At 55.1% G+C, this 13620-nt stretch overlaps 2 protein-coding genes across 2 annotated transcripts; both read right to left on the bottom strand.

The window, feature by feature from the left end:
• Nucleotides 1-1262: 1262 nt before the first annotated feature.
• Nucleotides 1263-2797, bottom strand: LTHEOB_7073 (C6 and c2h2 transcription factor; the record flags this gene model as incomplete). The annotated part of the gene is made up of 3 exons (XM_035516399.1): nucleotides 1263-1736; nucleotides 2171-2325; nucleotides 2383-2797. The coding sequence occupies 3 exons, from the start codon at nucleotides 2795-2797 to the stop codon at nucleotides 1263-1265; spliced, it is 1044 nt and encodes a 347-aa protein (XP_035371520.1).
• Nucleotides 2798-4086: 1289 nt separating this feature from the next.
• On the bottom strand, nucleotides 4087-10605 carry LTHEOB_7074 (Glutamate synthase; the record flags this gene model as incomplete). Its single annotated transcript, XM_035516400.1, has 3 exons — nucleotides 4087-10271; nucleotides 10328-10368; nucleotides 10421-10605. 3 exons carry the CDS (start codon nucleotides 10603-10605, stop codon nucleotides 4087-4089), a joined length of 6411 nt encoding a protein of 2136 aa, XP_035371521.1.
• Between the last annotated feature and the right edge of the window lie 3015 nt (nucleotides 10606-13620).

Below are 13620 nucleotides of genomic sequence, written 5' to 3' on the forward strand. Positions count from 1 at the left end.
TATTGATAGACAGCGGCGGTCGGTGGAGAAAGGCCACAGAGAGTGAGATAAGAGACAACCTACTTTGTTGAATCGGCATTATGAGCAAAGGTATGAGTGAGTACCGTTGGATTGATCTTGGCGCTGGGTATATTGCGTTTTATGATAAATTTACTGTTGACGACGATTTACCTTCGCTGGGGAGGGGTAGCAGTAAATGATTAGAGATGAAGTATTAGATGACAGAAGTAGTGACCTAAGCGCTTAGATATATGGCTATGTTATGTAATAAGTGGCTCGATTCACATGACTATTTAGGCAACGACCATAAACTTAGTGGCGAGCGTGTGGGTCACACTTACTGCATATACGAAAGCAGTGCTGCCAGCAGCCTTGCACAACAATGTTTCACGATTGGCCGATTGGATAAGATATGCATACATACAGCCTTGTTCGTTTGCAGCTGCATTGAGATTCTGAAGCGCCACTAAAAGTACATGGAGTATCGCCACACCGGAGCTATGTAACGCATGCAGATGCGCCAAGCTCAATTGCAGCTGCAAGGCTGATACCAAAGTGTAGCCTGCTCATGGCTGTTTGCCTGGCCATTGCGGACAAAGGCTATTGGTTGTGTAACCGAATCCCTCCAAGGCTGAATTCGGGTCAATGCAAGGAACCCTTGGAGGGTGAAGCACACAGAATAAAACTGAATTGCGATGATCTGAACAATTCTTAATCTTCGGATACTTCGGTCTAGACAAACGAAGCAGCAGTATGCGTAGCTCAAGTGAAAGACGGAGCTTTGTTTTTTGGAATATTGAACTTTAAAAAGAGTATAGAAAGGGTTGCAGTTGCAAGGTTTTACGTAGTGTTCGCCCGAGATACCATGAAACATGTGCATGCTGGAACTATTTTCTTGAATGAACCATGAAAGACTTGGCCCATAAATGCTCATCGTGCACAGTAGTAGGCCGCAATATCAAAGTGTGCTTGAGCCGGATTTTGTGAACAGACTAGATACGGAGACCTTATTTGTGTAGAGCTGTACGAACTGTACCGCGGTGCCATACTCTGTTCTCGTCATATACCAGACGAAGGTGCAATCATCCAATATCTCCTTCAAAGTCGCTCTTCAAAAACTTGGTAACGCCATCCTCATTCGCCGTCAACCTTACGCGCATATCTCTCGCAACCTCATTGATTAGACGCCTTCTCTCAGCACTGAGATCAGCATCATCGAAACCCTCCAGGCCGTGGAAAAGCAACGGAAGGAGGCCGGATTTTCAAAGCGGAGCGCGGTAGTGCGAGTTATACCAGAGCGTCCAACCGAAGAAAATGGCGCTGAGGAGGACGAGCGAGATTGGAAGGATGATCCAGATCCAGCTGACCTGGATCAAAGCCACAGGGCGTAGAGTGTGCCCTTTTGCTATCGTGCTGTTCGTGCTGTGCCAAAGGCTGTCGGTCATGCATGCCACAATGTCGTCGAAGACTCCGCTTGCGTTGGTGTTGTTGGAAAAAATCATGGCACTCAAGTTTGACAAGATTGCGGCGACAGCAGATGTCCAGTTGAAGGTAAGCCCATCGCTAAGAATATCGGCAGCATTTTGTTCGTCGTCACATCCTATAGAGAAAGATTGTGTGTCGAAAGGTGTTGTCATGGCCAGTGGATACATTTCCTCGGTATATTCGAAATTGTCACGTTCTGGGATTAGAGGAACGTCTTCAACCACAAACCCCGGTTGAATCTCTCCGTTAAGCTAAGCGAATATTGTGAGCATAAGTAGAGGAAATGAGTGTAAGTGGAGATACGCACAACTTTGACGTCTTTGTAGCGTTTTGCGCACCATGTGATGCGACATTCCAAAATTTCTGTGGATTGGCTGATATCTGTGAGATGTGGCGCGTAGTTCTTGATAAGCTCTAGAGGTAGGCGTGCAAATGCTAACAGTGCAAGAGTATCCATCGATTGACTGGGAAAGCTATTGTCAAACCAACGATTAAGGCTCCTGGTAGTTGTGTTCGCAGTCAGGTATGTGCTGACATCAGCGGCCCCAGTATTCGAACGGCCAAATATGACCGGAAGTGACATGTTACTCGGAGTGATTATCATGTACTTGGTACAGTTTTGACCATCCAAGAGAGGGGCTGCGTCAGAGTCCGAACAATTGACTTTGCGCCACTCAGGACTAACAGTAATGGCGTTGCACTCGTTGCATAATCCGAGGGTGTAGAACAGGTCCCATGTACAATTTGCCGATGGACACACAAAGTCGAGGGGTGTGCTTTTGTTGAAAAGACCATCGTAAAGTGCTGCGGCCAGGCCGATTTTCTCTTGCTTATACGCCGCTTCATGATCACGTTAGCTTGGAGTAATGCTGCATTTCCACAATAAAAATGGATTACCTCTCGTGAAGTGGCTGGTAACATTGATCGCGGCAACTTCATGTACACTTTGAACGTAACGGACTGGAAACGAGATGATCTGTTGAGCGAAAGGGCCCATGGCGAGGGATAAAATCATGACCACTGATCCAACAAGCGCAAACGGAACCTTCAACCTCATGCGCCAGAAGAAGCTGAGAGCACCCCACGGACCACGGCTTGCTCCATCGAAGGCCTCGAAATCCCCAAGTGAGCGTCTTCCTCCAGAAAAGTACAGCCATTTCAGCTGATTGAGGCTCTCACTGACGGCCACCAGCATGGTAGTCTTGGCAACAACGACGAATGTTGAAACGATGGCGTTAGGCTGGAAAAAGAAGTTCCACTTGTCGAGCCGCTTGCCGTCGATTTGAGACAGCATAATCACTATGCCGCCCATAAAGAGGAGACTCAGAGCGACACCTGAGACTTCCAAAACCCACCAGTCTTCGTAGAAGTTGCCTTTGTGATAAACCTTGATTGTTGACACTGGTTGTGCTCCCCTCTCTCCCTCTGAGCTCATGGAAGAATGAGACCCCGACCGAGGCCTTGACTGTCCGAGGTCCGGACTTGACTCAGAGCTGCCTTAGAAAAATTGACATATGTGGGTAGTTGAAACTATCGTCCGGACGTGTATGTAGAACTTTTAATTCTACATTCTCGTCCGGACCATAGCTTCAACTACCCATGACATGAGTAAAAAACAAATCCATGCTAGCCATTGGCTGCGAGAGGGGACTGTAATTTTACCGGGGGCTAGCCATATAACGTGTTTCTATGTTCTTCTGATTATCTGCTTCATTTTTTAGGCAAATTTCACTCGATTCATTTGAATATAGATGCACCTCGCCTCTCTAAATCAAACACCTCCTAAGATTGAGCAACCAAGCCAGTACGTTTGGGTTCACTAAAAAGCTTTAGTCTTGTCTCCATGTTGAGCATCAAAAGAAGGAGTCTTGGAATTCAGGACCGACTCTCAAGTCTTAATTCTTCATACATCATAGAATAGTAGCTTACTTAAGCCATCTGTTCGTCTCGATGTAGCTTCACTGCTCTACCACATTATCGTCACAAGCAAATCATAGTTTTAGAGATACGAATCCATTGCCTCTAACGCTAACTCTGAAGTGATTGTAGCCAGCTCATGGATCGCGATTGAGTGTCAATTTCGAGAAAAGCAGAACACAAATATCAGGAGAAGCGCAAGTATTTATAAGCAGAAACGCCTTTCCTATCCGTCGCAATAAAAACATGTCAAAAAGGCATAACTCAAAGCGAAAAGAGAGATCGGAAAGGAGAAAAAGCAGAAAATTGTACAAGAGTGAACGGGAAGGAGAGAGAAAAAACCCCTAAGAAGCCCAAATCCATGCCGCCCAAAGTTTTTTTGTTTAGCTGGAATGAATCGTTCCCTTTATACCCTGTTCTCCATTTGCTCCTTTCTTTGTTCCTTATCCCGTATCTCCCGTCCGTCATCGTACAAAGCGTTATCGTTCATACCATGAAAAGATTTTTTTCGAACTCCTTGGGGGTTCGTTTCGTCGAAAGAAGGAAAATAGCCTCGCCAACCCTCTACCGCTACTCGCTGTACAGTCATCCTTTTCGTGGAAATTGATTTGGGTATCGCAAGGAAAGAACGTGGTCGAATGCCGTTCAGTAGCGGGGGGAAGACTATCCGTGTTTGATCGGCATTTAAGCGGAGGCGGTGATGAGCTCCTTGGGAGCAGTCTTCTGGGTCATGAGCTCATACGGAGGACGCTTGACAATACCGCCAGTGACGGGTAGCTGAGTGCCAACGCCCGTCAGGAAGGTGTCGACGTCGCGAGCGCACATGCGGCCCTCGTTGATGCCCCAGACGATGAGGGACTGGCCACGACGGCAATCACCAGCGGCGTAGACGCCGGGGATGTTGGTGTTGTACTTGCCGGGAGGAGTCTTGACGTTCTTGCGCGCATCCTTCTCGATGCCGCTGCCAAGAACACGGTCCTCAGGACCCAAGAAACCCATAGAGAGAAGGACAAGGTCAGCAGGGAAGTACTGCTCGCTGCCCTCGACCTGCTTCATGTCCCAGCCGCCAGTGGCGTTCTTGGTCCACTCGACACGGATGGTGTTGATACCCTTGACGCGTCCACTGCCGTCGTCGACGAACTCCTTAGACATGACGCAGTACTCACGCGGGTCCTTACCGTGGTGGGTCTTGACCTCAGAGTGACCGTAGTCCACACGGTAGATACGGGGCCACTGAGGCCATGGGTTGTCACGGGCACGCTCCGGCGGGGGCTGAGGCAGCAGCTCAAAGTTGGTGACCGACTTGGCGCCGTGACGGAGAGAAGTACCGATACAATCGTTACCAGTATCGCCACCACCAATGACAACAACGTGCTTGTCCTTGGCCGAGATGTAAGCGTTATCAGCCAGGTTGGAGTCGAGGAGGGACTTCGTGTTCTTGTGGAGGAACTCCATGGCGAAGTGGATGCCCTCGAGCTTGCGGTTGGTAATGGGCAGGTCACGGGCGACGGTGGCACCAGTGGCCAGAATGACCGCATCGTTCTTAGCCCTCAAAGAGTCAAGGGTGACGTCACCCTCGCCAACAGCAACACCAGGCTTGAAGATGATGCCCTCAGCCGCCATGAAGTCGACACGGCGCTGAACAACCTTCTTGTCGAGCTTCATGTTGGGGATACCGTACATGAGAAGACCACCAATACGGTCAGCACGCTCGTAGACGGTGACGGTGTGGCCAGCCTTGTTCAGCTGGTCGGCGGCGGCAAGACCGGCAGGACCGGAGCCGATGATGGCGACGTTCTTGCCGGTACGGTTCTTGGGCGGCGAAGGGACCATCCAGCCCATCTCGAAACCACGGTCAATGATGGCGCACTCAATAGACTTGATGCCAACAGGGTCTTCGTTGATGCCCAGAACGCAAGCACCCTCGCAAGGAGCGGGGCAGACACGACCGGTGAACTCGGGGAAGTTGTTGGTCATCAGCAGACGCCTAAGCGCATCCTGCCACTGGTTCTGGAAGACCAACTCGTTCCACTTGGGAATGATGTTGGAGATCGGGCAACCGCTGTCAGACTGGCAGAAGGGGACACCGCAGTCCATGCAGCGAGCAGTCTGGTACTTGAGCTCGTCCTCGGTGAGACGCGAAGACAGCTCCTGCCAATCACGGGTGCGAGTCTTGGGGTTACGGTACTTCTCAGAACGGCGCTGGTACTTCATGAAGCCCTTGGTCTTGTCCAGGACAAGAGCAGAACGCTTCTTCTCGGCCTTGGCATCGCTGATACTCTCCTCGATGTCAAGAAGGTCGCTCTTCTTCTTCTCCTTCTCAGCTTCCTTCTTCTTGGACTCCTCGTGAGCAGTGCGCATGGGGTTGCCAGGGAGGATGGGCAGAGGGTACTGCTGCTTCTTGGCCTCGGCGGCCTTGGCAGCCTCCTCCTGAAGGACGCGCTTGTAGTCGGTGGGGAGAACCTTGACGAAACGGGGCAGAGCGCGGTTGAAGTCAAGCAGGATGCGGGCAGCCAGCTCGGAACCAGTGTAGTGGTGGTGGTCCTCGATGAGACCGCGGACGAAGGCAATCTCGGTCGGATCCTCCAGACCGGAGAGCTCAACCATCTCCTGGTTGACCTTGCTCTCGAAGTCGTTGTGCTTGTCGAGGACGTAGGCAATACCACCAGACATACCGGCAGCGAAGTTACGGCCAGTGGAGCCGAGAATGAGAATGCGACCACCGGTCATGTACTCGCAACCGTGGTCACCGACACCCTCAACAACGGCAGTGACACCAGAGTTACGGACGGCGAAACGCTCAGCGGCGACACCGCGGAAGAAGCAAGTGCCGCGAGTACCACCGTACAAGCAGACGTTACCGATGAGAACGTTCTCCTCAGCCTTGAAGACAGCCGACCTGGGAGGGTAGACGATGAGACGGCCACCAGAAAGACCCTTGCCGACGTAGTCGTTGGCATCACCCTCAAGCTCGAGAGTAACACCAGGAGCCAGGTAGGCACCGAACGACTGACCAGCAGAACCCTTGATGTTGACGTGGATGGTATCCTGCGGGAGACCGGCCTCGCCGTACCTCTTGCTGATCTGGTAGGACAGAGAGGCACCCATGGCACGGTCAGTGTTGACAATGTCGCACTCAATGCGAGTGGGCAGACCCTTCTCGAGAGCAAGCTCAGACTCGGCAATGAGCTTGTTATCCAGGCGGACGTGGAGGCGGTGATCCTGCTTGCGGACGTTGTAGGTAGCAACGCCAGGACGGAGGGTGTGAGCCGGAGTAAGGATGAGCGAGAGGTCAATGTTCTCCGTCTTGGCAGTGCGGAGGTCATCACGGATCTTGAGGACATCGCAACGTCCAACCATTTCGTTGATGGTGCGGAAACCAAGCTTGGCCATGATGGCACGCAGCTCGTTGGCGATGTAGTAGAAGAAGTTGATGACGTGCTCGGGGGTACCCGTGAACTTCTTCCGGAGCTCAGGATCCTGGGTGGCAATACCGACAGGGCAAGTATTCAAATGGCACTTCCTCATCATGATACAGCCCATGGCGATCAGAGGGGTAGTAGCGAAGCCCCACTCCTCGGCACCAAGCAGGGTAGCAATGGCGACGTCGCGACCGGTACGGATCTGGCCATCGGTCTGGACGATGACACGACCACGGAGATCGTTCAGGACCAGAGTCTGGTGAGTCTCGGCAAGACCCAGCTCCCAGGGCAGACCGGCGTACTTGATACCAGTCCACCTGGAGGCACCGGTACCACCGTCGTGGCCGGAGATCAGAATGTGGTCAGCCTTGGCCTTGGCGACACCGGAGGCAACGATACCCACACCAGTCTCAGACACGAGCTTGACGGAGACGCGAGCGCGAGGGTTGGAGCACTTCAGGTCGTAGATGAGCTGCTTGAGATCCTCAATGGAGTAGATGTCGTGGTGAGGAGGAGGCGAGATCAGACCAACACCAGGGGTGGAGTGGCGGGTCTTCGCAATGGGGCCAGAGACCTTGTGGCCAGGCAGCTCACCACCCTCACCGGGCTTAGCGCCCTGAGCCATCTTGATCTGGAGTTCGTCGGCATCGGCTAGGTAGTGGCTAGTGACACCGAAACGACCAGAGGCAATCTGCTTAATAGCGGACCTCATGGTGTCTCCGTTCTCCATGATCGCGCTACGCTCGGCATCCTCACCACCCTCGCCAGTGTTGGACTTACCACCGAGGCGGTTCATGGCGACAGCGATAGTCGAGTGAGACTCCATGGAGATGGAGCCGTAAGACATGGCACCAGTGACGCAGCGTCTGACGATTTCAGTCCAAGGCTCAACCTGCTCGATGGGCACAGGAGTACACTCCTCGAAGTTGAAGTCCAGAAGACCACGGAGAGTGCAGTCCTTGATGCGCTCGTACTCGACCTTAGAGTAGGCCTCGTAAGACTTGTCGTTCTTGGAACGAACGGCATCCTGGATGTTGGCGATAGCAGTCGGATCGTTGACGTGGGGCTCACCACCGTCTCTCCAGTGGTACTCGCCGGTCTCAGAAAGACCGGGCACCTCGACAATCGGGCGGCTGGGGAAACCCTTCTCGTGAAGCGCGAAGGCATCCTGGGCAATAAGCTCAAAGGTCATACCCTTGATACGGCTGGCAGTGCCGGTAAAGCAGCGGTCGACAACGGCGTCGTCGATACCAAGAGCCTCGAAGATCTGAGCACCCTTGTAACTCTGCAGGGTCGAGATACCCATCTTGGACATGACCTTCAGGATACCACCGTCGCAAGAGTGCTTGTAGTTGTCAATAAGCTGCTTGGGCTCAAGCTTCTTGCGGATGAGCTTCTCGCGGTGCATCTTGAGAATACACTCGATAGCGAGGTACGGGCAGATCGCATCGGCGCCATAACCAACGAGAACGCACATGTGGTGAACCTCACGAGCTTCAGCAGTCTCGACAACAAGCGCAACCTGGGACCGCCACCTGTTCCTCACAAGGTGGTGGTGAACCATACCGGTAGCCAGCAGAGCAGACACCGGAACGCGGTCAGCAGAGACGGCGCGGTCAGAAAGGACCAGGATGCTGTGGCCTTCCTCGATGCACGCCGTCGCAGCGTTGCAGATGCTGTCCAGAGCATCGAGATAGCCCTGAACGCCGGCCTTCTTGGGGAAAGTAATATCAATCACTTTGCTGGTCCACTCGGGCTGAACGATATGCATGTTGTTCAGTGCGTTGAACTCCTCGACCGAGAGAATAGGAGAGGGAAGGAGGAGACGGTGTGCCTGGGTCTCGTCCATCTCGAGCAGGTTACCCTGGGGACCAACATATGCCTCCAAAGACATGACGATGGCCTCGCGGATGGGATCGATCGGGGGGTTGGTAACCTGAGCGAAGAGCTGGCGGAAGTACTCGTAGAGTAGGCGAGGCTGACCAGCCAAGCAGGCAAGCGGAGCATCGTTACCCATGGATCCAAGGGCTTCCTTAGAGTCGGCAGCCATGGGGCCAAGGAGCAGGCTGACTTGCTCCAGCGAGTAGCCGAAAGCCTTTAGGCGGGGGTCCTCCTGAATCTTGGTCTCGGTGATGGTGTGCGAGAGATCCTCGCCCTTCTGAGTGAGAGCGCCGTAGATGCCTTGCATGGTGAGCAGGTGCTTGTCAATCCATGCCCTGAAGTCGTGCCTGTTGGCGACAGTGGCCTTCAACTCGGCGTCATCGACGATGCGTCCTGCAACGGTGTCGACGAGAAGCATCCTTCCGGGCTGCAGCCTGCCCTTCTGGACAACGCGCTCCGGGTCAATGCCGATGGTACCGACTTCAGACGCGCAGATGATGCGGTCGTCGTCCGTGACGTAGTAACGGCAAGGACGCAGACCGTTGCGGTCAAGGTTCGCACCGCAGTACCTGCCGTCAGCGAAAGTGAAAAGAGCGGGTCCATCCCAAGGCTCCATCATGCAGCCAGCCCATTCGTAGAAAGCCTGCTTCGCAGGGTCCACGGCCTGGTTGCCCTGCCATGCTTCAGGAACCATGAGCATAACAGCCTCAGGGAGAGAGAGAACACCGTTGATCGTGAGAAGTTCGAGCACGTTGTCGAAGGCGGCAGAGTCGGAACCGCCATCCTCGATGATGGGGAACAGCAGTTCGAGCTCATCGCCGAAGAGATCGGACTTCAGGTTACCCTCACGGGCCCTCATCCAGTTCTTGTTGCCGCGCAGGGTGTTGATTTCACCATTGTGGGCCGCCCACCGCAGAGGCTGAGCACGGTCCCAGCTAGGGAAAGTGTTGGTCGAGAAACGGGAGTGAACGAGAGCAAAGTGGCCCTCGTAGTCAACATTGACCAAATCGTGGTAATATTCGTATACTTGGACGGGGGCAAGTTGTCCCTTGTAGACGATGTTCTTGTTGCTCAAAGAGCAAAGGTAAAACCAGTTGTGAAGACCAATGACGTGCGTCGCCCTCTTGCGCAGCACATACAGCTGCCTCTCAAACCACGGCTCGTCAAACTCCTTGGAGTACGTCTCCTTCGGCGCATTGCTGGGGCCATAGGCATCCCTAGCAACGACGAACGGCTGCAGGATGATGGGCTCCCTCGAGAGCGCCGCCGGTCCCAGCAGCGTCGAATCCTTGGGAACCTCTCGCCACCCAAGAACCCGCAACCCAAGAGAATCCGCAATCTCCTCAAATGTAGCAATCGTCTCCTTCAATATCTCCGTGTCCGGCTTGAAGAACAAGTTGCCTGCGGCATACTGGCCCTGAGGGGGCAGCTTGATGCCCTGGTCCCGCTCGAAGTTCTTGATGAAGAACTTGTGAGGGATGGAGGTCATGACACCCGCACCGTCACCATCTCTGGCGTCCGAGCCGACCGCACCGCGGTGGGTCATGTTGCACAGAAGGTTTCGAGCTAAGAGGTTCACGAGTCAGCGTCTGCTTCTGAAGTGTGGGGGGTACGAAGTTTACCATCGCTGACGATCTTGTGGCTCGCAATGCCCTTGATGTTGCTGTGCTACAGTTAGTCACGGGCCCGGCGGTGAACGAGTGGAGGTAACTTACGCAGCGAAACCGACACCACACGCATCCTTCTCCAACTCCGGGTCATAGAGACCCTGCTTCTTAGGGAGCGCACCCGCCCATGACTTGTTGTCCGGAGTGTTTTCGTACTCGTAGACACTGGGCGTGTACTCTGCTTCAATACTGTCGCATTGTTTGGTATCTTCAGCGAACGAGACCCGACCCATAGCTTCGGCGACAGGCCGAATCTTTCTGCGATGGAGAGTGAACTGCAGGAGCGCTGGTCGCGGCTGTGGTAGTGTGCCGTGTGCTGTCTGGTAGTGTTGCCGCCTGAAGGGTCAATGGTTAGCGAACGGCCCGGAAGCACTTGGTTTCGGGCGTGCGGCGTGGGCGGAGTGACGTCGGTCGATGGGGAGAGGTGGAGGAGTGAGGTGTAGCGGAAGAGAAATTTTGGCTGTGGGTTGCCAGCAAACAAGCGGGCAGAGGAATGGAAAAAAGAGCAGGCCGGCGGTGGCGATCGGGCGTTGCGGACGGGCGAGCTGTCGTCTGGTGCGCAAGCTGGTCGACCACGTCGCGACGATCTCCAGGCGGATGATGTAGCTCACTTGCGCCTCTTGTGTCGTCCCCCAGACGCTGACGATAAGAGCTTGGGCGAATCACAGGACGGGTGGGGCGCACGCTACTAGCCCTGCTCGGCAGGAATTTTGCTGCATGTGGATGTGGCAAGGGCAGGTGGATGGAGATGCACTCACGCGCTGGATGGTATGGAATTTGGGAGCACGGCTGGGTCACTGCGTGCGCAACGCTACCAGAGTGACAACTGAGGGAGAGGGAGAGCGAAAGGCAGGAGTGTGCCGGAGGCGGACGGGGAGGCAGCTTATGAAGGCGCCTCCTGCCCTGAAGGTGGGGAAGGCGACGAAAGCGCTAGAGCCAGAGCCAGATTACCATTATGATATTTTTCATTGGCACGTACTGAATTGTTTTACCAATGGCAATGGCCTGGTTGGCCTCGCGCCGCAGTCTGAGCTGACTTCGTCACTGCTCTACGCATGCTACACCGAGAACACGACCGCGACACCGTCGTCCGCCCCGTCGCCCGCGAGATGTCTCTCACCGTCGCCCCCATCGCGACTTCATCGCGCGCCCTCGCTGCGCCCGCCACCGAGGCGCTCGCCTGACGGTTGCGCGCGCGCCCTCCGCAATCGCAGCGGCCGCTTGGCAGGGCCTGGTGCTCCGCGCATGTTTATTTATCTGCATACGTCGGTCGTGAAAAATTCCCTGCTACCCCACGGTTTCTGCCACGGCGCGCAGCCGAAAGTTGCTTAGATCTCGCCAGCCTCCCAGGGCGGTGGAAGCAGGTGTAGCTAAGCAGCGTCTGTGATTCGCCGGATCGCTGCTCGATGACATGGCGAAGGCAGCCCGCTGCAGCTCGCATGCGGCTTGAGCGCCGTCCAAGCTTCGAGGGGGAGACGGCGGCCGCAAATCAGCCCGCGTACACGTTTCGAGCTTGTGTTTCCGCGGCGCTTATTGGCCGCCATTGGCTGCTCGAGTTTCCCTGAGGGTAATTCAAGCTCGTCATGACGCCGCCCTGTCCTTATCGCGACCATCCCGAAGGCGCACATCAGCAAGCGTGCAGCCGGAAGCGGCAGGCTTGATAGACTGCTAAAACTCCCCGCTTGCCCAGCTGTGCGTCGCTCGCCCGCGCCGCCGACCGTCGGCGGTGATTTGCTTGACGAAACGGGGAGCGCAACCCGCGTGGCCGTCGGGGCGCCCAACTGGCCGTCTGGAACCCAGGCCCCATGGCACCATTCCCCTAACAGCGACAAAATATCCACCCACTGGACGCGGAGCAGGCCGAAGCGCCTCGGAATTAAACGGAACACCTCTATGGCCGCTGCCTCTGCCCACTCCTCCGCCACCCTCAGGCGGATGCACTCCCCATGAGTCACCCCAGCAGCTGCTCGCCAAAGCCTCCAGCCAGGCCAAGCGCCGATATCGCTGCTGACTTTCCGCGAGACGTCGTACACGACCACACCATCCCTACGGCCGAACTGGGCTGGGATGCCGCCGCGACGGCTGCCTCTGCAAGCGGGCATTTGCCTGCGCCGCGAGGATCCTATCAGGGTCTTGCGCCGTTGTCTCCTGCCTGGGCGGACGAAACCGCGCCCGCTGCCCCGATACGCCGTTGAACCTTCTCCTGCATCCGCATCCGCCGGCTCGATGCTGGCGGTAGCGTCTTGGTGGATGCATCGGCATCTTGGGGTATGCTGCTCATCTTGGAACCAGGGAACCAGGTTGCGCCATCACCCGCAATCTCTCTTTCCACGTGAAGTCGGGAAGGGTCTTCCTGCGGTAGTGTGCTTTTTGCCGGCAGCCTGATGTCCGGCGGCGAGGCGGCTCAGGGTCTGCGAAGAAACCAATCCCGTGTGTGCATCATGCAACCCTCCCACGCGCGCACTGGCATCCAGGACACGTACAGCCGGCGGAGATTAAAGCAAGTGCGCTAGAGCTGCGGACGCAAGTCACCGAGGCCTCAAATAGAAATTGCGGTGATGGGCGGAATTGGTGCCGCGTGGGATAGCATGGATGCCAGGAAGTGGGCAGGATTTCCTAATTAGGTTTGCAACTGTGCATCCACGAAGCACGGCCGACCACGGCATCATCGACCCCGTTGCGTAGCTGTCTCTGCCATGTACAGCTGTCCCATGCACCATGTACCTACGAAGATCCCCCAAACGCGTGTGACCCCATTGGACGCATGCGTCCAGTCTGCTGCGGTACCCGCCGTCCGTATGACCGGATTTACATCAAACAGAAGTAAAAACGTCCCGACCACAGTCAATCAAATGCATGCCAGCGGGAGCAGTCGGAAGCATCGTAATTGGGGTATTTCTGTATGCCAATGCTACCTACTCCCGGGTATGCCAATGGGTCTTTGCCACGCTAGAACCATCATCGTGCCAATGCGTAGCCTTTGATACCATTTCATACCCCGCACCAGGTTCCTTTTATTTTCGTTGATTCTCTTGAAAACTGAAATCATCTCCAATCATCATGTTTCCGTGCGGATTTGGCACGGCTTACTCCAGGACTCGAAATCCGTTTTTGACCGAAGGTTGGGAGGGAGCTTGAGGCGTCTGCGATCCGTACGGTCCTGCCCGCTTGTCAGCCTCCCACTCTAGTGTTCCGATGTCGTGCGGCGTGGGGCGCACGCTCCGACGGAGCAACGGAGGCACGTACGC

The sequence above is a fragment of the Lasiodiplodia theobromae genome (genome assembly GCF_012971845.1).
Source record: "Lasiodiplodia theobromae strain AM2As chromosome Unknown scaffold_21, whole genome shotgun sequence".
In the NCBI taxonomy this organism is placed as follows: domain Eukaryota; kingdom Fungi; phylum Ascomycota; class Dothideomycetes; order Botryosphaeriales; family Botryosphaeriaceae; genus Lasiodiplodia; species Lasiodiplodia theobromae.